Source organism: Diadema antillarum, unplaced genomic scaffold (assembly GCF_040938485.1).
Source record: "Diadema antillarum isolate AM-2024a unplaced genomic scaffold, OU_Dant_1.0 seq00000250_RagTag, whole genome shotgun sequence".
Taxonomy (NCBI): Eukaryota; Metazoa; Echinodermata; class Echinoidea; order Diadematoida; family Diadematidae; genus Diadema; species Diadema antillarum.
The window spans coordinates 467,608-492,751 of NW_027271294.1; the positions used below are offsets into that span (position 1 = coordinate 467,608).

Genomic DNA, 25,144 nt, shown 5'->3' on the forward strand with positions numbered 1-25,144 from the left:
GCGTAGTATACTTTATAATTTTTGTTGGATTGGAGTGGGTGTGATAGCACATTTATTTTTTATCGCATCATTGTGTGTTATGTGCATGTATGTGGTAGTACAGTAAGATGACTTGACCGTATGATTGCTCGAATGCTTGCTTGCTCGATTGACCGAATGGCAGCAATGCAGTTGTGGATCCTTTGTAGTGCCGATTTCCGCTCTGATGATGAGAATGACGTATACACTTGGACGTCATCTGCAGAGATCATTGATTGCAGATTATGAGTGGAGATGATGTCATAGATTAGTGTCGAATAAAGCGAGAAGAGAAGGGGTCCGAGAACCGATCCTTGCGGAACGCCACAGGTGTCCTGAACACAGGGTGATCCACTCTCTTTTACCTTGACATGCAGCGTGGCTCCTGTCCTCAAGGTATGATCTCATCCACTCCAGCGCACTGCTTGATATGCCGAATTCACGTGATACTAAGACTGTATAACTGTACACACCTTTACTTATCTAGTCATGATGACAACAAACGTTTTATCCTATATCACAATTAAATTCTGACAATCATTGGTGTATGTGGCTGAAATAATAAAATATTGAACTTCTATCTCAACTTAAGTACCAACTGTTTGAGAATCCCAGTCAATTTTTGCCATACAGTCCTATACTGTATTATGCAGCCTCCACTGCTTCGTTGGTTCTGACTGTCTTCTTATATCACCCGACAGTTGTACAGCGGAGTAGTGTCAAAGGTTTCACCCGTTATAAACCAATTCTCGCTTTTCTCTAAACAAATCATATTTAAAAAAAAAAAAACTTTAAAAGTGAAACTACTTGAAATAGTGCCGACAGTGGTGCTAAGTGCGCTGGGTCAGGCAGAGTCAGTTTAGTGATCCGTCATTTTGACACGGTTAGTCTATCCTCTTTTGACCCCTATATTGACCCTTATGACCCACGTTTCCCTACCTATGAATATTTTAAACTTTATACATATCTTCTTATTAAGTGCCGTCTTCAGTCCGCAGGTTACCGACTATGGACCTCCACTCTGTTCTGTTCATGGCCGCCTTACTACATGCGGCCACACTCTTTCCTGTCCACTCCTTTATGTTGTTACACCACACACTGCGCTGGCGTCCCCTGCATCTCCTGCCTTTTATAATCCCTTCCAGTACACTTTTTTGGATGTTCTGATGTCTTCTAAAATGGCCAAAATATTTGAGTTTTCTTGATTTAATGCCTTTCATCATGGTTTTTGTGACATTCAGATGATCTAGAACATACTGATTTGTTTTCTTGTCTGACCATGATATGCGGCCCAGGCGTCTGAATATCCACATCTCGAATGCAGCCAGCCTTTTCATATCATTCAAGTACAATGTCCATGTTTCACAACAGTAAAGGAGAGTTGAATGCATGTAACATTTTACTAGTCTGAGCTTGGTTGCAGTAGATATCTTCCTTGATGTTAACACTTTACTCATTTGGGTAAACTTAGTTTTAGCCATTCCAATTCTTCTCCTAATTTCTCCACCATTCTTCCCATCTTCATAAACATATCCTATATACAGTGCGTATGAAAAAAAAAGGTAATCCAACTTTGGAGGGCTACTATTTTATAATTGTCAGATATGGAGAGCACAATGTTAGTTGTAAGGGAAGGGGAACTCTTCTTCATTCCATTGATACCTAATTATGTCGACAAATGTTATGCATGAGTGAGCACGTGAACTTTAAAGACAACAATAACAAATTGCACTTTTTCCAAGTTTGCGTGTTATTGTGGAGGAGCAATGCATGTCTCACTGCATGAATGAGATCTGTCATTGAAAGTGGCCAAATCATCAGGACAGCCTGCACGACTGCAGATTCGTGTTTAGGGTTTCTTCTAACGTTTTATGGTTCATAACCTTCAACATGGCCATGTTGTCGATAACTTGGTCATTCCCATTAAGGTAAAACCATTATCCATTTTACTCTCTTCGTATTCAAGACATGGTTGTCACTGGGAGCTATGTGTGGAATATGAACAGAGAAAAATGGACTTGGGAGTGACCAAGTTATCGGACAAAAGGCCATGTTAAAGGTTATGGACCATAAAATGTTAGGAGAAAGCCTAAAGACATACCCTACACACAAACCTGCTTTCGTACAGGCTGGCCTATTTGGCAACTTTCATTAACCGATCTCATCCACGCAGTGAGACATGCATTGTTCCTTCACAATAACATGCAAACTTGGAAAAAGTGCAATTTGTCATTGTTGTCTTTACAGTTCATGTGCTCAGTCATGCATGAAAATTGTCAACATAATTAGGTATCAATCGAAAGAGGAAGAGTTCCCCTTTCCTCGCAACCAACACTGTACTCTTCATAGCTGATAATTATGAAATGGTAGCCCTCCAAAGTTGGATTACCTTTTTTTGATACGCTCTGTACATATAAGGTCTCCCTAATTGACATCTCTCCATTCTGAATGATTGTAGCCATCATAAGTCAAATACAGATGAAAATCACACTTCTGCTGCTACATTCTCTATTTATTTATCTATTTTATGCGCACTAACGGATGAACTACAGTATACGACATGTAAACATCAGTTAACCTCGTTAATTTGTTTTATGGGTGTTGGAAGTGTGGTGTGTTTACCAACTTCGGATTGCTGCGTCAACCTCCGCCTCTATTGTTCCTCTGCCGTGACAAACCAAGAATTCTCCCCTGCACGGGATTGACCACGCACAGCCTTGCAAACACTGTCGTCATCATCATGTAATGTGTTACCTATGTTTGGTCGCCTCGAATCTTTCGAGTTGTATTCAAAGGTCGACGGATACACGAACGCCTGATTTTCACATGAAGCAGAGTTGACGCAACGTTGTCTTACTTTCCACATTTTTACACATCTGTTTGTAATATTTCGTCGTCTTGCGAGATTATCTTAACAAGTAAAAAAAATAATAAATTAAATATGGTGGAATCTAAAACGTGTTGTCAGCGCATCCCGGTGAAACGGAGCGATTTTGGGCTCAATTGGAAAGACCCAGGAGCACTGGCACGATCACAGGTAATCTCTCACATATCCGATTATAATTTGATTCATAAAGATCTTTGAGAACAAGAATATTCATACACCGTGTGTCAAACTGAGCGCGACCATTTCACTTGCTGCATGGGGAGCAGCACGCTTTAAAAATGCGAGAAAACTGACTTTTCGAGCGCAACAATGTTGGAGACAAAACGATATATTGTATGTTGGCCCATATCGTATGTTTGTTAACACTGCTTTAATTCTAACCTGTTACTAAATTGAGATGACCATCGGAAAATAACATGACTGATTTTGATCGAATATAGAACAAGCTTCTTTGATCTTGGATACTGATGTATTTTACCAACATTATACAAACATCTTTTTTTTTTTCATTGTAGCAGTCGAGTACAAAGTGTCAGTACACACATTCAATCTCACCTGAATCGACCTCGCATAAGTCGTAAAATTAAAGTTCGAAGAAAAAATGTGTATACGCCAATTATGTAAAACATGTGAAAATTCTATATATTGCATAAATCGAAATCCACGTAGATAGAAATATTTTGTATAGCCAAGGTTGACTATATACGAGCATAAAAACGCGTTTTTCAAGAATGCATATACAGCACCGTGTATTGCGTATAATCATGTTCATGTGTAAATGTTTTTAGGACAGGAAATTAACTATATGATTAACTATTAGAATATGTTTCTGTCATGTTCTTTTAAGGAAATGGCATATTTTTCAAATCTTTTATTCTCCTAAATGTATGTGAGATGATATATAGCAACTGATCAGAGACCATATTTTTACATAATGGCATGCCTTAATTGTAACATCTTGGGCACGCGCATGCATTTATATCACCGTAAGAATCTTCCACATGTTATAATCAACACTCTCAAGTTAGCCTTTAATAATAGCTTTACATAGCTTTTGAAATTCAAAGCAATAAAAAGTCAAAGCCATATTACCCCCTCCCCCCCCCCCCAAGTCTTTCCGCGAATAGAACTTTCAAAGCTCCTTTTCAATTAAAAAAAAGATATACTAATGGTAATGAGTATTATGAATGCCATCTTCTATGTAGAACAATGTTTATGTTTAGATGATTTTGTACCAGAACTTCCAGAAATTAAGGAATGTTCTTCTTTTCTTATAGATAGCATGTTTTGCATGGCTATCTATGGGTTTTTAAGAAAATATTCAATCCTCATGATGTACAAACTATTCATACATTTGTATACAACGTATAAATGTATGCACTTTGTGAATAAATCAAATCAGGGAGGTAAGACTGTGTTTGCTAAAAGAAATGATACGCTTCAGATGGCTGAGGATCAATTTGAAATGAAAATATTCTTTGTAGGCCCTATATATGTTTTTTTTTTTTTTTGGGGGGGGGGTTACTTTTTTTTTACTCTCCTGTCTTGACGTCTGTTAAAAAAAAGTATAACTTGATAGATAATCACGATCGACGTCGTAATCATAAACGTCAGATTGAGAGGGGTAGTTTCGATGAAAATGTATGTTTAAAATCTGTACATTATATAAATGCAATATGATATAAATACAAGTACATTTAAAAAATGGGTAATGCCCAATTCAGAAGTATCAAGGAAATTAATCTGTTCTTCCTAGTTTTGCGCTGGCTTCGATTTCACACTGATTGCTACCACATTCAGGTAGCCGAAAATTACCCCAATGACAGGTTGATTCTGGTAAAAACAAAGTAGCACAAACCCGACTCTAGATATAATTTGTCCGTAATGTTATTACTAACTTGGAACCAGTTCAACGCATGAGTATGAATACTAACATACGTAGTAACCATGCTAATGAAATAACGCTTACTCTTTACAATAGCAGAGGAAAATAAGATACGAATCAATTTTTTTTTGCCCATTGATCCTGGTTGTGACAATACAGCAATACTCTGAGTCAATGGGTTTTTAGTCCTATCGCCATGACGTAAGCCATGACTCTATGAAAATAAATGATGTCTCTCCCATCATTATAAAACTGTAGCCTTGAAGTCATTATATTGATCACTACCTTAAATGAGAGTATTTGCACAAAGCTGTGGTAATGTCCGATACTATTATGCTCAACTTTGCACACATAAAACGGGTAATACACAGGCACGAACCTTGATCAGTCTATTTGCCCAAACCTCCTTAGCAAACTACGTCCACGACGACAAGCCTATTGAAATTGTGTCTCGTAAATTGGGTGATTTTCTTGTGCAGCACGATTCTGTTGTAATGGTACGAGTGTATCAAACCTTGAATATTAATCAGTCAAGCAATTTTACGGGAAACGCATACTTCGCTAAAGTTTCTGAGAGTGGAGATGTTTGAAATAAAGATATCCATTAAGATAGAAAGAAACGACCACTTCGATTTGAGCGAAAATGATTTTTGTTCAGAGGGAACTCTCTTCTCTTTCCCTCTCTGTTTTTTTTCTCTATATATATATATGTATGCCTACATAGAACCCTATATATATATATATATATATATATGTATGTATGTATATATATATATATATATATATATATATATACATATTTATTATGTTTGTGTGTGTGTGTGTGTGTGTTCACGCGGGTGAAGGGTGTATCAAAATAGGAATATGATATGTCATAGATGGTCCACAAAACATTTGAAAAAGAAGATTTTCGACAGGTAATCTTCGACATATCCAACAATTTTATATAAGGTTGTCTTTTTTATATTTTTTTATCCGATTACAAAATCATGTTTTGAATTAATTCCAGGTTGACAACAAGAGTGTTCCTGTCACGGTGGCAGCTAGTACGAGACTTCAGTCGAATACATTGTAAACTAATAAATCAAAAAATGATGTCGTTCTACCGCATGGCAATGCAGAATTTCCATCATCAATTTTCAGCAGGAATGAATACATAGAAAGCGTTTCTACTCGCTTTCCTTATGTTTAAAGAATTATCATTTTGTGTTTAAGTCCGTTGTGTGTGTGTGTGTGTGTGTGTGTGTGTGTGTGCGTGTGTGCGTGTGGGTGTGTGTACACATCATAATGTGAGTATAATTGAGAATGTGTGCGCCTCCACATGGTTATTACTTATGCAGCCGTTGAAATGAAATTTTCTGTAAACAAATTCAAAGTCCTTATTCTCTCTGTGTTTTTTTTTTTATCTAAACAATCCAGTGGCCAATACCGACATACGCCTACATTGTCTACCGATCCCTCTTCATGATGTACCTGGTCGTATGGGACACCCTGAATGTTTGTTCGGGCACAGCCACTCTCGGTGCCCGCCAGCTGCTCTACCTCACCAACTGGTCTTTTCATGTCCTCACCCTTTACGGGATCGTGGGGGCTCTTTCCTCCGCCGTCTACTGCTACAGACCACAAAGCTCACTTGTTCTTCCTCGGCAATCTTCGACACGAGGAAAGGAGGGAATCCAGAACGACGCATTTGGTGGGTTGGATTCTTTCCACTGCTCATGGACAGCCCAAACAAAATAAGAGCAAAGTAAAAGCAAAATAAAAGTAAAATCAAACACTTCATGGTATTCTACTTCTCAAAAGAAGAGTGAGTAGTGCACTGCAAACAGACGGGTTTTTTTTTCTTTTTCCAGTCCTGTATTTCATATTCATCTTTTTTTTTTTAATGAGTCGGGACGGCTGATGTCATCTAAAGATTCTCTTACGACTGTCACACAGAACCTAGAAAGCTATGTTCTATCCACCTGTCGGGCCTACATCCCCTGCATTCAATACTTATAAAAATGAGTATGTTATCGGTCTATTGACATAATTCAGCCAGGTTTTGGTTGGTACTGCTCAGTAATAAGCGTTTACATGCAGATACAAAATGACAACAGTATTACGACTGACGCAACGAACTAGTTCTGAAAAAAAAAAACCACACACACACACACAACAAAAACGCATGATTATGCCCAAGAGGTATACCTCCTTGATTATGCACAATCTATTTACGTTGGCATGAACTGACAGAAGTGAAAAAGGAACCAACCCAATGCCACGTCAGAAACTTTTTGAATGCTTGTCTATATGAAGTATTGTATTAGAAAGTACGATAATTATATCCTTGATAGATGATAGAGTATTGAATAGCTTCATAGCTTCATGTTGTTGCTTTTTTTTCGTTTCGACTCGTACTGTGTCGCAGTATCATCAGATGACGACGTCATCAAGATGGCATCTAGGCAGGAAGGCGGATCCATGGATGTTGATGAAAATGGTAAAGAGATTGAAGGCAAGCCCTCCGGACGAGCCAGTAACCAAGGTACCCCCAAACAAGCTCCCGATCCACTCACTCCCTGGTACCTCAAGTTATCATGGGCCCTATTCAATATCAATGTCATGGTAGCCCCCTTGGTGACGGTCGTCTACTGGTCAGTGCTGCACGACTACAGTCCACCAGAAGAGGGGGAAGTGAGAAACCCGCTGAATGTCGGACTCAACGTCAATGTGCACGCCATGAATGGTATCCTCATCATTTTAGACCTGTTTGTCTCCGCTCATCCCATAAGGATCGTCCACTGGATCTATGGGCTTGCCTACGGTTTCGTCTATATCGTATTCACAGTCATTTATTGGGCAGCGGGAGGAGTAAATTCCTGGGGAGGAACAGCAATCTATCCTATCCTGGACTGGGGAGAAATACCAGGGCTTACCTGCGCCTATGTTCTGGCAATTGCCCTGGCGATAGGAGTAATCCAGTGTATAGTATACGCACTTTTCAGATTGAGAGTATACATATCAATGAAATGCAACAGGAATCAAAGTGCCAAAGCTGTGGACATTACGAGTACCGTGTAGAGAGAGTAAAAAAAAAATTCTGGTAACAATAGGGTAACATCGTTAGTGTCGTGTCATCGTGTGTCGTGAAAGTCCCAAGTGTAACGTGACCATACTTAGAATATATGTCCAGTAAAAACAGAAGCTCAAGAAGCTTACAAGTGCCACCGATGAGAACACGGAGTAATTCATCGCCTTCTCGACCTTTTTCATTCCGAAAAGACGAGAAGCCGTAGTCCGAGATCTCATTGTCTGATCTTCGCTGGTCCGGGAAGTCGAGATTGTGAGATCTCGTCACTTGAACATCATGAGTCCAAGAAGGCAAGAAGGCAAGATCCGAGATTTCGCAATCTTGAACTCTCTTAGCTCCGAGGAGGCGAGAAGGCAAAATGTTTTGATTCATTAGTTGAAGAAAGCTGAGATACACTATGTACAGGTGATATTCAACAACCTATAGTACTTTGTTCAGATCTCTTAACATTTCTAAGAGCACACTTCATACAATAACATCGCAAGCAATGGTAGTTTATGTTTCATGGTCACGAATGTAAGGTAAGATTAGATATATAATTATGAACTCGAGTATAGTCAGATTACCAGTGAGAATTGTTGACTGACAAATACTTGTGACATGATATGTAGGCCCGACTTTCTTGTTGGTATAAAGATATTACGTTGCATTGGCAATCATAATTATCCTCTCTCAAAACAAACAAAGTTGTACCGTTTAATTCAAGAAGTTAGAGAAATAATTACAGTAGTGTTATAGTTCAGTATTGTGATAGGCCCTATTCTTTATGAATTCATAACTGTTTACATGAGTATATTCGATTTCAGGAAATGAGTTTGGCCAGAGTCCTAATTAATGGAAGCATAAAGACACGTATGACAGTGTGAGTCTTGCAAAATTTGCAATATGGTCCAGGTTAAACAAGATATAAACATAAATGCATGTATATTCCTTTATTGCATATTCAACAACTAACATGTCAAAGTCATATTATATTATGTAGACCCGCACATATACACATGCATGTGTATATATATATAATACATATATATATATATATATATATATATATATATAATATATATACATGCATATGTAAATATATCTTTATTATCATTAATATTCACAACAGGGCTCGACATTAGCGGTGGCCCGGTGGCCCAGGGCCACTGAAAATTTGTGTCGGGCCACCAAATTTCCAAAAAGGTTATCTTTCAGTGGCCCGATAGGGCACTTAAGATTCAAACTAGATTGTCATGTGTCAGCTTCTTTCTGACCACTGAATTTCATTTTAAAGACCTTAGTGCCCTGAACGGGCCGTGTATGTACTATTCTAATACAGTATATTCCATAGCTTATTATTCCACGTTTTGTTCAATGTTTCTATCTTATGCATGCATCTCGGTTTATGATAATTTCTTTATTATAATACGTAACTTTGTGCACAGACAATAAAAAAGACCAAATGTCGTAAACCTCAATTTGTCCAGTTTAATTCTTGTTTCAGATTGTTATATGAAGATCGACGACAGGTTTCAATTTCAGTTCATCACAGTGTCAGTGAGCTAGTTATAAGCTGAGGCAGTCCTCAAGGTAAAACAGGTAACTTGCTGGCAAAAGAAGAAGACAAGACAATAGCAAGCTGTATAAGGTTTCCTAGCATTCCCCCTTACGGCGGACGTCCACTTGGGCGCGGACAAGCCCCGGAAGGGTTGCGGAAGCAAATTTTGTTATTTCGGCATCCTGTCCGTGACAAACGCGGAATAACTTTGTGAATCGGCTTGTCCTGGGACATTCCTAGGACTGTCCGCGGACTGACTGCGGACATTCCTAGGAATCACTCCGGAAGAGCGCGAAATACCTCGGAATATGCTAATCGTAGCCGGGCAGCGCGGAAACATCTAGGATTACACCAGGAATGAACGCGGACAATCAGGATGCCTTCCGGACAACACAAGTTAGACATGCGGACAAACTGCGGACAATACCAGGAAAATGGAAAGGTATAAATTTGGCGCTGACTTTGACTTTTCCTCATTTGACTGCTAGCCGTCATTGATGCTCCTTGTTGTGCTTCCGCAGTAGCGGCTGATATTATATTAATATGATTGGTCAATATTTGATAAATGTGACCACAAAAAGTCGAAGAATAGGATTGTCTGGATGTCGGCTGACGACTCATTTTTTTTTTTTTATTTGTCTCATCTGGGAGAACAATTTTTTCTCTGCCTACAGTCACATGGATGATATTCGCAAACTTTTTGAACCATATAATTATATAGATATATATGATATACATAAAAATGTAAATGTATAATCATATGTATATGTATATATAATCATGTTGATAAGGTAGTCCACGTGTAGGCAAGATAAAAAGATAAGTAACAAAACTGCAACAATGTTCATGCTGTATTCACCAACGATTTATTTCTTCACAAGAAATAAACCGTTGGTGAATACAGCATGAACTTTGTTGCAGTTTTGTTACTTATATATATATATATATATATATATATATATTCTTTATTCCCTTTTTTTAGACCTGTGCTTTATCCATCGTGAAGTATATGCATGTTTTGTCTGATACTTCTGTAGAGCATGACAAAATGATCCTAATCATTAAATTTGTTTTTCTTTCTCTCATTTTTACCCTTGTGCATCTCTAACCCTCTCTTATTTTGATCACTTTTGAACATTTTCAAGTCCGAGAAATTTTTTTTTCATGTTTAGAGCTTACTAGCCTAATGTCAATGAAGTGTAAAAATGGGAAAATATTTTTAACCTACTTTAAATTACTTGGGGGGGGGGTTCAGCTGGGCTGTCAAATTGGACAATCGAGTTTATTTGCAACTAAAACAAAAAGAGAAGAAAAAATTATTAGGTAATAACAACTACAAAAATCATTCAGGTAAAGAACATTTCTGAAATGATTTGTGATGTTTAATGTGTACTTAAATAACACTCAGCAAAAAACAAAACAAAAGAAAGACAGAAATTGAACACTTTTTCGAGTTGATGATTTATTGCTTTTTTTCTCATTTCACTTGAATTTTGAAGTGACAGAAAATTCTTCATTTTCCTCCATCATCTTTAGCTTTCATTCTTATTTTGGGCTTCAAAGATATTACATTGTAATGAGACCACAGGTATATCTTTGCAATTGAATTCATGCTTTTTAGTGTGATGAATTTGTCTTTTGTTCTAATATGTTGCATCATTAGAAAGTATTTACGTATGAATAACAACTTGTTCATGTTTATATAATACATTAACATTTAGCCAAAAATTATATGCTTTTTTTTTCCTGAGTGTACTTCCACCTACTTTTGTGATTTATCAGCTGGGCTGTCACATGGGACAACCTAGTTTGTTTGCAAATAAAATATGAAAACAACATGAAGGAAAATGTACTATAGTAAGTAATAGGAACCAGGAAAGTCACTCAGATGAAAAATAATTTCTGAAAAGATCAAATCAAAACAAACTTACTAGGAAGTTAGGGGGCTGATTTCACTTCTTTCTGGTTGCTTTTGGCACAGTCTCTACGACCTTCTTCTTTGCCTTCTGGGACCGGAAATTCCTTAGATTTACCTGTTCTTCATCACAAGACGAAAGGTGTGCCTGTGATGGGGATATTTGCATGGGGGCCTCGCCTCCCTTCTTGCTCATTTTGCGTTTCATTGGCATGACGCTCGCGGAAAGTGTCGACATTTTCGTGTCTGGATCACAAAATTTCCGCATCGGTTCCGGACACTTGCATATATAGATCCGCATCGGCTCCGCGCTGTCCTAAAACATTCCTGGTGTCTTCCGCTTTCATTCGGGAAGCTTCCCCACACCGCGGGATTCTTTCCGGAGCGTGTGCGGAAGGAGCGGAAGGGTTCCGGACAAGCGGGACATCCTCAGGACATCGTCAGGACAAGTCGCCGAAGGTGTCAGGAAGTTCATTTCCGCGTTCAAATTTTGGTCTCGATCAAAATTTGGACGCGGAAATTTTTCTCTCTCCCGAAGTTGCGGAAACGCCCGGACATGTTTAGGACAGTGAGCGGACACGTTCAGAAACGTGCGGACAGGTTCCCAAAGGAGTGCGGAATACCAAATTTGCATTCCGGGGCTTGTCCGCGTCTTGTCCGCGCCCTAGTGGACGCCTCGTCTAAGGGGAAAAAACTTCACGATGCAATCGCCACCCACGTATTTTGTTTGTCTTCATTGTGATAACAAATATGGTTCAGAGAGTTACAATATTGCCTTGGTATGTGAACTCATTGTCAAGAATAAATGCACGGTTTTTTTTTCTACAAATGTAAATGTCTCTGTTTGTGGACTAATACATCAACATCGTCACATATCATCCTAAGCGCAGAGAAGCGAATCGAAGTGCTTTTCAGTGTCGGTAATCTGTTTTCTGTGAATTGATCGAGAGCTATGTGTATTTGCCCAGCTCAACGAATGCTAACCTTTAACCCCACCATTTCCATTACGAAGTAAATGAATTCCAAGTACATTTCGTCGTGTTTACTCTTTGACAGGTAACAAAATATGAAAGCAATGAAGCGATGACATAACAATGAAGCAATGGCATGTACATTTGAATTATGTATATCTATAGTTGTCGGAGATAGACATTTGGCATTGCGGGCGTGCTGTACTGAAGTCGAGTGAAAACATCTCTCACGTTTCTGGCAACAACATCGCCGAACATTTTAAGACTGTGTCAAGATCAATTGGCGTCGTTTCAACTTGGTTTCAAGTTAGTTTCGCGCGGTATTGCCCACTTTCCTGTCATACCTGGACCACTTGCGAAACTGTTGGGCATAATATATTACTGCTGACTCTGAGACGTATTGCAAGCTCATGAAGATGGTGCGGTGCAAGTTTGGACTTAACTTGAAAGACCCCGGGGCTTTAGCCCGTACACAGGTAAATGGGTTGAGAGTTTTGATAAACCAGCATTATGATGATTGGTGCCAATAAGTAAACATGCTAAAGAATTATCAAGTATCTTCTGAAGTTTCGAACGGCTGCAACAACTGATGAATATTCTCATTGTTAGTAAAGCTCCAAGAACGTGACACTATAGCAAACAGAGTGATGAAATATGAAGAACTATGTACAAATGGTTGTACTTCGTATTCATGTATGCCTACTTATTTTTCTGTGATTAACTTACAATCACGCTCATGTCAGAGAACCGCTTCCAGATGTTCTGATTTTTTTTTCAAGAGGTGTAGAATGCACGCAAAGTGATATTGTTCATTAATTCATGAAATTAAGCTCTTTCAGCCCTGATGATACATAATTGAAGATTAGTCGCTGAACATTCTACGACCTCTGGAATCACTGGTCGACAGTTTGATGTCATAGGTTGTAAAAAGGTTTCTTGAAATCGGCAGATAGCTGTCAGCGTACGGCAACCGGTTTTGGTCCGTTAGAAGTTCTTGATGCTGCATTGTGTTGATGACCAAACTGGTCAACAAAAAGTGGGGTTTTTTTGTCCTGTGCTTTGATTAGTCGCGAGAAAGTCAACAACAGTTGCCGACTGGTCGCCAGCCTCATTATGACTGACCTTCAATGATTTCTGGCCTTAATTTTCATAAAGATATTTGGTAGGAAACAATAATCATGAAAGATTGTCCGTTTGCCAAGTGGTCGATTATATTTGTTGCCTTACTCTTTACGTCCACGTGGCAAGTAATGTAGGTCTTTGATGCATTCCATATTCATACATGTACCCTTTCCGGACCTCACTAGGAGATCCTTACAATAAAAAATACATGCCTTGGAGAGTGTCAGCGAAGGGTAGGCCTGTAAGGGCAAGGGTAGGGGATGATGAAGACCGCAACCAAATAACAATGAAGACAGCCTCCTTCACATGACCAAGCAACCTTGTGCTTCTGAGACTGAGAGGGAGAGAGAGAGAGCAATGTTTAAATTGTTGCCGAGCAGGGAACATCGGCAACCAATCGGCGACCGATTTCTCAGGACCGGTTGCCAACCGCTGGTAAACCTTTCTGCCATTCTGCCAGCAGTCGCCGATTCGCCGATATGATCAGGGAATACTTTTGCAGATATACAATGAGAGTTGAAAATTTCTCCTCCTGTGATTTTAGATAAGGGTGTCATCCAAAATGGTATTGCCATGTAAGCATAGTCTTTCTTTTAACAACTTTGCGCAAGGAATGGAATAAATTGACTCTGCTATATCTGCTCTTCATACCTAAAACAGTTTTATTAATGCGTGTTCTTGTATGTTGTACATATTTACAATAGGGAGACTTACACATTGCTTTAAATTCGACTCTTTTGCTCAAACACGGAGTCTTAGGTGTGAATGATTTTCATGACATATTATTTTGAATGTATTCTCTCCGAATTATCGAAAGCTTACAACATTGCATGACTGACGAGTTCACAGTGCTTTGGCAAAAGGAGCCTGCTTTCATATTGCAAAATGAAAGCCGTGTTTGTGATCGGAGTGTTTTTTTTTCGTAGTTTTTTGTTTTTTTTTGTTTTTTTTTTGTTTGTCTCTTTTTTCAACCTGAGTGTAATTTCTTTTTTATGGGGGGGGGGGCCGAGGGGCGTATTATTGTTAATACACATTTTCTTAATTCGGCTTTGATTATTACTTTTGTTTTTTCTATCGATGTTGTTCTTTTCAAACTATCCACACTATCTGAAATCTGTGCAGTGGCCAATACCGAAATCTGGATACTTGGTGTATCGCTACCTCTTCATGTTGTACCTGGTTGTATGCGACACCATTAGCGTCTCTTTGGGCGCCGCCTTGGTGGGAGCACGCCAGCTGCTCTACCTCACCTTCTGATCTTTCCAAATCCTCACCCTTTACGGCATTGTGGGGGCGCTTTCCACTGCCGTTTACGGCTACCGCACAAGTATATCCTCTGCTGCTTCTCGGTCCTCATCCTCGGGACGAGCCGAGGAAGGATTCCACAACCATGCTGTTGGTGGGTTAAAACCACGGGAATTCGATTACAGCACACATTTCCAGACAAGATGTCGTTAAGATCATTATTCTCGTCTTTCACATACTGTTCATAGTTTAATTACAATGTTTAAGTAACAAGCAGATAGTGCATATTCGATTTACATTGTATACTTGAATATGCAAGGTCACATATTAGTAAACAGATTTTGTTCTAAACTCTCATCGCAGAAGACAAAAGTTAGAATACATATTTGTCTGACGTTTATAGTACTGTAGTCGTGGTATTCATTTTGATAGCTTCATGTCGAAATTCAACCAGAATGTGTTTAACGAGGGGTTGCATAGGGCCTACGTGTACATAAAAAACAGGACAAGAAGGAATTTTTTGGAGAAATTATACGCATAGAGAGTTTTGTACTTCTCAAAACTTTAAAGTTATTGCTAAAATAGTATTCCACGTAAAGAAAGATGTCAGAGTTTAATCTTGAATATCTACAGCTGTTGCCTGCTTGTACCGTCTGTGACTTCTTACAAATCATTGCAGTCATATCAGATGACGACGCCATAGAGATGCAGACAACGGATGGTGGTAAATCTGAAGAGGTTGAGGGCAAGCCTTCCACACGAGCCAGTGACCAAGGTACCTCTAACCAAGCACCCGATCCACTCACTCCATGGTACCTCAAGTTGTCATGGGTCCTGTTTAACATCAATGTCATGGTAGCCCCCTTAGTGACGCTCGTCTACATGGTCAGTACTGCACGACTACAGTCCACCAGAAGAGGGGGAAGTGAGAAACCCCCTGAATTTCTTTGACAACCTCAACGTGCACGCCATCAATAGTGTCCTCATAATTTTAGACCTGTTCGTCTCTGCCCATCCCATAAGGATCCTTCACTGGATCCACGGGGTTGCCTTTAGTTTCCTTTTTATCATATTCACTGTCATCTACTGGGCAGCGGGAGGGGTCAATCCTTGGGGAGGAACCGCGATCTATCCTACCTTCCTGGACTGGGGAGAGATACCATGGCTTTCTTGCGCCTACACGGTGGCACTCCTGCTGGTTCTCGGCGTGATTCAGTGCATAGCGTACGTACTCTATCGACTGAGACTGTACATCTCCGTGAAATGTTGCCAAAAGCGCAAATCCGTGGATATTTCAACAAAGTAGGATTAGTTAACATCAGGGTGTATTAATAACAGCCAAGTTTTTTTATATTTTTTATTATTTTTTTTTTTTAGTGTCGAAAGTTTCTGGAGTTCCGTTTGAAACATGCTTGATTGTTTTTCTCCAGATAGCGTCTTGAGAACAGTCTACCTGGATATCATTACATAGCTGTTACCCTGCTTCCGGTCTGGAGAAAGTTACGCATAATATCACATGTAGGCCTACATTACTTAGACGTTACCCCGACTTTGTAGAGTAGATGATGGTTTTCATTGTTTGGTCATTCGGACTTTATTACGCCTTTTTAGGCCAGTAAAGACGAAGTTTCGGTGTGGAATTGATTGACGCATTTCTGGAGATAGACATGATTTATTCTTCACAAGGAAGTAATAAGTAACTTTCGAGTTGGCTTATGTGCACACAGTGACAAAATTTAAAGCGGAATTAACCCCAAATATACATGTGGATTGAGTGAATGCAGCAATCTACACATCAGTGAAAGTTTGAGGAAAATCGGTTGATAAGTTATGAATTTTTGAAATTTGGTGACGAGACCACTGGATCAGAAGACTACTGTACTACAGATCATGACATCACATATGGACTACCACATAGAGAAATTTTAAAGAAAATCTCACAAAATATAATTTCATATATGAAAAGCACACATTCACTGAACTTGATACTGACATGATATGTCAAGGGTAATATTATTCCCCCTGCTTGCTGAAAGAGGTAAGTGTAGTGCTCTTTCATTATGCTAGAAAAGTGATTTTTTTCTTTAAATTTTCTTTGTATTTTCCTTATATGGTAGTCCATATGTGATGTCATGATCCGTAGTAGTCGTCTGATCCAGCGGTTTCTTCACCAAAACTTCAAAAGTGCATAACTTTTGAACGGATTGCCCGATTTTCCTCAAACTTTCACTTTTGTATTTTACTAATATTTCTCCATTCACTCAGTCAACATGTATTTTGGGGGTTATAATTCCCCTCTTTTATTTAGTTGGTCACTTTTCTCGTTTTCAAAGCAAAATGATGCACAAAGATTGCAAGTTAAAATAAAGAATGAACTTGCTTAGACACGGCAAACAGAATGGGGAAGTATCCGTTTCATTATTTTACATTGAATGTGTTAACAAATTTCCCTATTGATATAATAAAATGCAATGCGTAATTGCTGTCTGGTGGATGTGGTGGCAAGCACCATTAGGACTCCATTAGTATAATCACTAAGCCCTCATAGATACTTATCTCAGTGATAAACACACACACACACACACACACACACACACACACACACACACAACATGTCTGTTGGTACAGATGACCTTTTCTGCTCATGAACAAAGGGGGGAACTCCGAACTGGCGTGTACAAAGAAATTGATCAGAAGAAGAAAACCTGACCGTAATGTCAGAGTCTTATTTTCTTTGTATTCCTTCTGCCTTTTAAGAGTTCAGTATGAGTTCCGAGATATAATATGATCCCACGTGTAATATTCTTTTTTTTAACTGCAACCTAATCCTTTCAGTTTCATTAGGTATAGAAACATTAACATTTTGAAAGAACTTTGCAGATAAGAAAAAAAAAGTCTTTTAGAGCAATGACAAACAGACTATTCACAGCTGAATTGTCCTGACATCACTTACCTATACAAGAGACTTTGATCAATGGAGAAATGTTAGATAAAACGTCAATATTCAGTTGAAAATAACATAATTACTTTGCCTTTTATCTTCATTATAAAATGCTGAATGTCATTTTGGGTAACTACAATAAAATAACTGACCATATTAAAGTTTGATTTTGTCCATAGAGTATAACAGTATTGTGATATGCTTCAGTCACAATCCAACACATAATGAGAACGTTACGGAATTTCAAGTTTCAAATCTAATTTTTTTTTTTAAACGAGGCAGTAGTACAGTGTAGTTGCAAATATAGATGCAGTTATGAGATAATGATGTCGTAACCTCTGAAGTCACGACCTTTAAACCCGATATTATGTAGCGTGAGGAGAGAGAAGGGTTGCCCGATTGATCGACCTTTATTCGCTATCCACAGGGGTATGTTCGAGAAAAAAAAAATGCCCATCGTTGAATAATATGTGCATTGAAACTTACGCCCATCTGTAATGTTCAACTGCGGTCGAGATTCTTTGGCTGTGTGTGTGCTAACATAGTGATCAGTGATAAAGCTACACACAAATTTGTTACGGGGATTCTTGAATATATCCGTATCGGGTAAGCCTTCTACAAATAACACGAATTCCCACGCTTTATCAGGTTTTCAATACCGTTTTTCTTTAAAGTTACTTCTTAATATGACATAAAAATCAATAAAATCAGACTTATAGTGTTAAGTATAAACTTTCTTTCACAAAAATGCAGATTGTAAGGTTTTGAACAATGGTTGGTTGTCCAGAACGTTTCCAATTACCAAAGGGGTTCGCCAGGGCTGTCCTGTTTCTGCATTGCTGTTCCTTTTAGTTGTTGAAGTACTTGCAATGAAGGTACGAAATAATGATAACATCAAAGGCATATGTATTCCTCAATGTGAGCAGTCAAATTTAAAAGAAATCAAAATATCTCAATTGGCGGACGATACAACGCCTTTTGTTGATTCTATCCAATCGGGAAATGAAGCGATGAAAGAAATTGAAGCGTTTGGTGCATATGCTGGTCCAAAATTGAATTATATAAAAACACAAGCTATATGTTTAAATGGAAACTGTGATGAGTGTATTGATGGTTTACAATGGTCTGAGGAACCGGTCAAGTATCTTGGAGTGTTTTTGAATATTCATGGTGAAAATTTTGAATATTTGAATTGGTCCAGGAAGATTGAAAAAATGAAACGCATAATCAATATGTGGAAAATGAGAAATTTAACATATTACGGTAGGATAACAATCATTAAGTCGTTATCAATTTCGCAAATAATTTATGTAGCAACAGTGTTTAAGATTCCTCCAAGCTGTATAATTGATATTAATAAGATTTTGTTTGCATTCCTTTGGAATTCCAAAACAGAAAAAGTGAAGAGAAGTGTACTAACTAATAATCCAAAAGCTGGGGGTCTTGGTATGGTAGACATTGAGTCAAAAATAAAAGCACTCAGATTGTCATGGCTGTCCAAACTTATTGATAATCACCCTCGCCCCTGGAAAAATATTGCTAGCTTCTGGCTTCAAAAAGTTGCAACACCTCCCACATGTTTTGTGATAAATTGTTCCATAAAAGATATGTTTTGTTTATGTAAGAAATATAAGATCCCATCATTTTATAGAGATCTATTGATCTATTGGGCAGAAATACGATATGTGGATCTGTTGCGAGTTAGATATATTGGCGAGGAATTTTTATGGCTTAACAGTAATATCAAATTTGGAAAAGAAATGCTTTATTTTCAAAATTGGAGTAATAATGGTATATATTATGTAGTATCTGATGTAATAGTAAATGGATCTTGGGTTGATCAAACCCAAGTTAATAATAGTCTGCAGACTGATAATTTACTTGTTTCTTTTCAGTATCAAAAATTGAAACACGCCTTCCCTCATTTTTGGTTGCATAAATTACGTAATCAAAAAATTGAAAATGAAATGAATAGTCAACAGATGTCTGCAGTGTCAAGAAATAATGTTTCTGATATCCTCAGCAAAAAAGCCAAAATGTATTATACCTGTTTAAAAGAAAAGAAGGTTTCAGAACCAAATATGATCATCATTTGGCAACATAAACACGACCTACCTTATACATTTGAATGGGAGTCAGTATTTGCTTTTAAACTGTTGAAAGTGAAACTTAACAAGATAAAACAGTTTAATTTCAAAGTGATAAACAATATTGTACCTTTTAAGGATAACTTATCAAAATGGAAAATTACCACAAATGCACAGTGCAAATTCTGTAATGAAAATGAATCGTTAATGCATAATCTGTTATATTGTCCGAGAATAAGAAACATCTGGGCAAGGACCAGTGACCTTATTTTTGAATGTTCAAGAAAAAACATTATCATAGATGAGAAAATCATAGTAATCGGGTATGAAATTTGTGAGAAAGATTATTTCTTTATCAACGCAATAAGTAATTTCATGGAATATGCAATTTATAAGGTATATCTCATGGAAGAATACAGAAATCAGCGATTTACTGCATCCTTTATTGTAAAAGAATTCAAATATGAGTTTTTGTTATATTGTAATGATATCTCTAAAAAAAGAAGTATTCGAGAAATCGATGATAAAATCCGTTATACACAGAATTTTCATTTGATGTAAATTGAACTATGACTAAAATTGTCTTATGCTTGTATTGACTTATGCATGATTCTGAATAACTGATTTAAATAAAGTCCCTCAAATTGAGGACAAAAAAAAATTAACTTTCTTTCCCTTCTATTTCATCTTTCTCCTTCATAACGATGTCCGAATTTCTTCACTCTATTCTTCCTTACCACTCTCTCTGTTCCTTTCTCTACCGTCTCCACGAGTGCAACTTCAACTTTCATCCCATTCCTGTCCCCCACTCTTCACTTTTTGCCCTCCTTACAACCCCCATATGTCGCTTCTCTCTTCAATTCTCCTCTTTCTTGGCTCTTTTTCTGCCAAACAACGATCCGGTAGAGGACTACATACACATTGTGTCACCGCAAATCTTTCTCCCTCAAATTTCTTTTGCCGAACAGTGACATTCATCATAATATCACAAACATAATTTCCTATGTAAAGTAGACAATGTGAATAGATCGTCCCAGCACTCTTTTATTTGTTGAAGATTAAGTATGTAACTATATGATACATTGTACAGTTGTACTTCCCTTTATAAAGTCGTTATCAAATGTTTACATCTGTAAAATGCTTTAATAACAAGTCATGTAAATCATGAAAGATTTTATTCATTTGTCTCCCTCTGAACAAATGTATTCGCCAGATCGCACCTGCTGATGTATGATTTTTGACAAACATGTCGGAAAAAAAGAAACCAGTTGGATTCGAACATGTCATCTGCTGCTCTCCTGGCAGCAACGCGATGCTACCCCCAGACTATCCCTGTTTTTCCGACATTTTTGTTGAAGTATACATTAGCAGCTGCGATCTTATAATTACATAATACAAAGGGAGACAAATGACCCCCTCTACTTTAATAATCTCTTGCTTTCATATTAGGTGTAAATGATATATTTCCTTCATCAAAACCAGTCATTTATTGCATGGATTTTATATGAATATGTATACATGCATGGCGTATAACAGTGAATCTTCAGGATTGCAATACATGTACTAGTACTTGTTGATGTTTTGTGCGCATTATAGCGGGATTATAGCATATAGTAAACATTGTAGCATATATCTCATAAATACGGAACATTTTGAAATGCATGTAATTGTCATCCTTATTATAATCATTATTATTATTGATATTATTATTATTATTATTATTATTATCATCATCATCGTTATCACTATTATTATTACATATTTATACATGATTGTATATTTAGAGAAAACATGAAGGTACGGAACTAAGATGGAAAAGAGGGATATTTACATTAGAGTTGAAGTGTGGACGTCTTCGAGGAAGCGCCTTTATAAATCCATGGAAGGTGTGGTACAGTCAACTTTTAACGTCAGCGATTATTTTCGTAGATTAAATATACACGTATATAGTTGTGCTACCAGACATAGAATCCTCAATATCTTATCTATACAGAAGTCAAGTTGCATTATGACATTATATAGGAACGTCTGACTTGATTTGTAATATCCAATGAAGTACCTACAATCTTCTTTTATCGTAATATCATCATGCAAAAAAAAAATGTAATGATCATGATGATAACTGTAAAGATAATAATCGTCTAATTCTTATAACTATTGAGCAAGATTTGTATCTGCTTTTGGTGACTAAGAAAACAGAAAACACAAAATATTACTTCCAAACACATTGTTCAAACGTACATGCCCGTAAAGGCAATTAAATGTTTTGTAGTCGGTGTGGGGAATGTACCAAGGTCACCTAAGATGTTACCCGACAATTGTATTCATATCTCTGTGTATAGAATATGTTCTCAGTTCGTTTATATTTGCATAATAAATATTTTGTCTCTGTCTTTAAATCCAGGGGACAACCTAGGCGTTTCATGTTGCTCAGTTTATTGGTATGTGGCTAGATTTTGATGACAAATAGAATTAAGGGTTTTTAATATTGTGAATAAATGTCCACGCATCACATTTTCACGTTCTTGAGCTCAAACTGCATAGTGTTCCACGGACGGTGGTAGGTTATGAGATGACTCCTCAGATCAGGTAGCTTGGTATCAATGTGCTCAGGACAGCAACCACAAGGCCACCACATAGCTTGATAGCACTGGGGAGGGGGAGGGATCCAACAATTTATTGTAGGAGAAGAAGAAGGAAAGACAATTAAACAGAATAAAACAGATTGAAATGCGTTGAACAGGCAGTGTATTCAGCTAGAATTTTTGTTTTTGCTATGATTCCTTCAGCTTTGTCTATATACATCATCGACACCTACGATATTACAGCTTGAGGTCCGCTTTATTCGAGATAAAAAGGTCTCTGAAGAGGTCTTTAAAACCGTACCACGGTAGGTGAAAATACAAAATCACAACTTCCTTTTCTATGTCTGACAACCAATATCCTTCGTCAACAGTAAATTTACAGAATGCAAGAATCAGATATACAGCCTTGAAACGATTTCAAGAGAATCAGAAGTACATGCTATACAATGTACTGAGCTAAAGCAGTACAGTGCCGCATCAGGTCGACGCCATTTCAGTTAACCGTTTCTGTGTCAATGAGTCAAAATAATGTGCGAACATTGTACACAAATACAATGAATAGAAAATTGATGTGGCGTGCAGGGTATTAAAGAGAACAGAACACACGTACGCCCTTCTATTCGATGTTTGTTCCAAAGCAATTCTTAGAGGATCGCTCCATTTGAAGGTAGAGTACATAATTTTGTTTTCTTGCAGAAATCGTCTCATAGCTCTCATAATGATGTGTGGGGACAAATAGTTCGTTTTCTCTTCCAGTTCCATTAAAGGACAAGTTCACCTTCATAGACATGTGGGTTGAGAGAATGCAGCAATATTAGTAGAACACATCAGTGAGAGTTTAAGGAAAATCAGACAATCCGTTCAAAAGTTATGAATTTTTGAAGTTTCTGCTCAGTCACAGCTGGATGAGAAGACTACTATAGCTTGTGATGTCACATGTGTTCAATGATAACAAAATAAAGAAAATTCAACATGTTTTCACTTTTCTCGCGTAACAAAGGAATACTCAACTTCTCTCTTTTACGTAAAAGGCAGGAGGAATAATATTACCCTTAACATATGTCAGTAACAAGTCGAAGAAATGTGCTCTTTATTTATAAAGTAAAGTTTTGTGAAATTCTCTTTTTATTTTCCTTATATTGTTGTACGCATGTGACATCATACATTATTACCTATATGAGGTGGTTTTGCGAGGCAATTCCAGTTGTTATTTTGCAGGGTCAAAGGTCAGCAGTCAATATTCGTTTCGCCACGTCGCTGCGTGTCGGTTACACACACCGTACCGTACACAAAACACGCGTAGAGCCGCTGTAAGTGGTCGACCTTCTGACGTTCAGACGGGAGCCCTTAACCTCGAAGTTAGGAAACTTCGAGGTTAGAGCTTGTAGTTAGGGACCGTGAAGACGCACTCGTAGTTAGCAAACCTCGAGGTTTACTCGATGTTTCGAGCCACGAGAAATCTTATGGTTAGCGCTCTAACCACGAGCCGCGGGGGGTCCCCACTCGTAGTTAAGCACCGCGTGGACACAAAACACAACGAACTCGAAGTTAAGAGTGACCTCGCCGTAAACTCCAGCCCCTACAATTTCCCTCTGCTTCCGGGTCAACCTCCCAAACGTACACCACAAATACACCACACGTGAAGAACCTATGAGCACGACACAACAACATCATCTTTTCTTCCCATGCGCTTGATCTCTGAAACTGAACACGTCGAACTCACTACTGTATTCTATATTCTTCTCCGACGCTAAAAAAAAATGTTTTCGACGAATATCTTCATAAAGGCATAAAGTCATCAGTGCAGTGCTATCTCTGCATACCATGACAGAGAAAAAGAGTACCTGTAAGCGAGTCCGACAGGGTTCGACTAAATAATAAATAGACGCCTTGTTAGCAGTGTGGGCTGAAACTTCCGGTTTTGTGGTTTTAACATCGAGTGGGACCCACTCGTAGTTACGGGGGGCAGAAGCTTAACCTCGAGGTTTCGTAACCTCGAGGTTAAGATTCGTCGTGTGGACACAAGTCGTAGTTAGGGGGCAAGAGCTAAACCTCGAGGTTAGGGCCTGATTTATCAGCGTTCTTCTGCGGTGCGTGTCACCAACACCCAGCGACGTCCTGTTTTCTTTTCGTGGTCGATCGGAATGTTTACATTCAAAGTAGGGAGGTTGGGAGAGAGATTCCACTTGCTCTTTCTCTTCCCACCTCCCTGTGTAAAGTGAATGGCGAAAACCGGAAGATTGCACTTTTTAAGATGGTCGATCACTTACAGCGGCTCTACGCGTCGGGCTCCCGTCTGAACTTAAAGGGAACGCAAACCCAAAGAGCAATGTGGATTGAGTGAAAGCAGTAACATTAGTAGAACACATCAGTGAAGGTTTGAAGAAAATCGGGCAATCGATGCCAAAGTTATGAATTTTTAAAGTTTTGGTGTTGGAACTGCTGGGTAAGGAGACTACTAGAGGTTATGACGTATGAGTGGACTACAATATAAAGATAATATAAAGGGAATTCAATAAAAATTCATTTTTCGTGAAAATTACACATTCTATCAACTTGATACTGACATATATTAGGGGTAGCACTTATTCCCCCTGCTTTCTGAAAACGGTTAGTCAAGTACTCTTTCATTTTACTAGAAAAGTGAATTTTTGTGGAATTCCTTTTATATTTTCTTTATATTGTTGTCCACTCGTACGTCATAACTTCTAGTAGTCTCCTCATCCAGCGGTTCCAACACCAAAACTTAAAAAATTCATAACTTTTGCATCGATTTTCCGATTTTCCTCAAACTTTCACTGATGTGTTCTACTAATGTTAATGCTTTTACTCAGTCCACATTGCTCTTTGGGTTTGCGTTCCCTTTAACTATTCC

At 38.1% G+C, this 25,144-nt stretch overlaps 1 protein-coding gene and 1 long non-coding RNA gene across 2 annotated transcripts; both read left to right on the forward strand.

The window, feature by feature from the left end:
- Positions 1–2,722: 2,722 nt before the first annotated feature.
- Positions 2,723–8,844, forward strand: LOC139729685 (protein rolling stone-like). Its single transcript, XM_071640615.1, has 3 exons — positions 2,723–3,055; positions 6,210–6,483; positions 7,201–8,844. Exons 1-3 carry the CDS (start codon positions 2,960–2,962, stop codon positions 7,851–7,853), a joined length of 1,023 nt encoding a protein of 340 aa, XP_071496716.1. The 5' UTR covers positions 2,723–2,959; the 3' UTR covers positions 7,854–8,844.
- Positions 8,845–12,439: 3,595 nt separating this feature from the next.
- On the forward strand, positions 12,440–15,675 carry LOC139729686 (uncharacterized). Its single transcript, XR_011710880.1, has 3 exons — positions 12,440–12,765; positions 14,534–14,810; positions 15,336–15,675. It is a non-coding gene; the product is annotated as an uncharacterized lncRNA (long non-coding RNA).
- Positions 15,676–25,144: the final 9,469 nt, after the last annotated feature.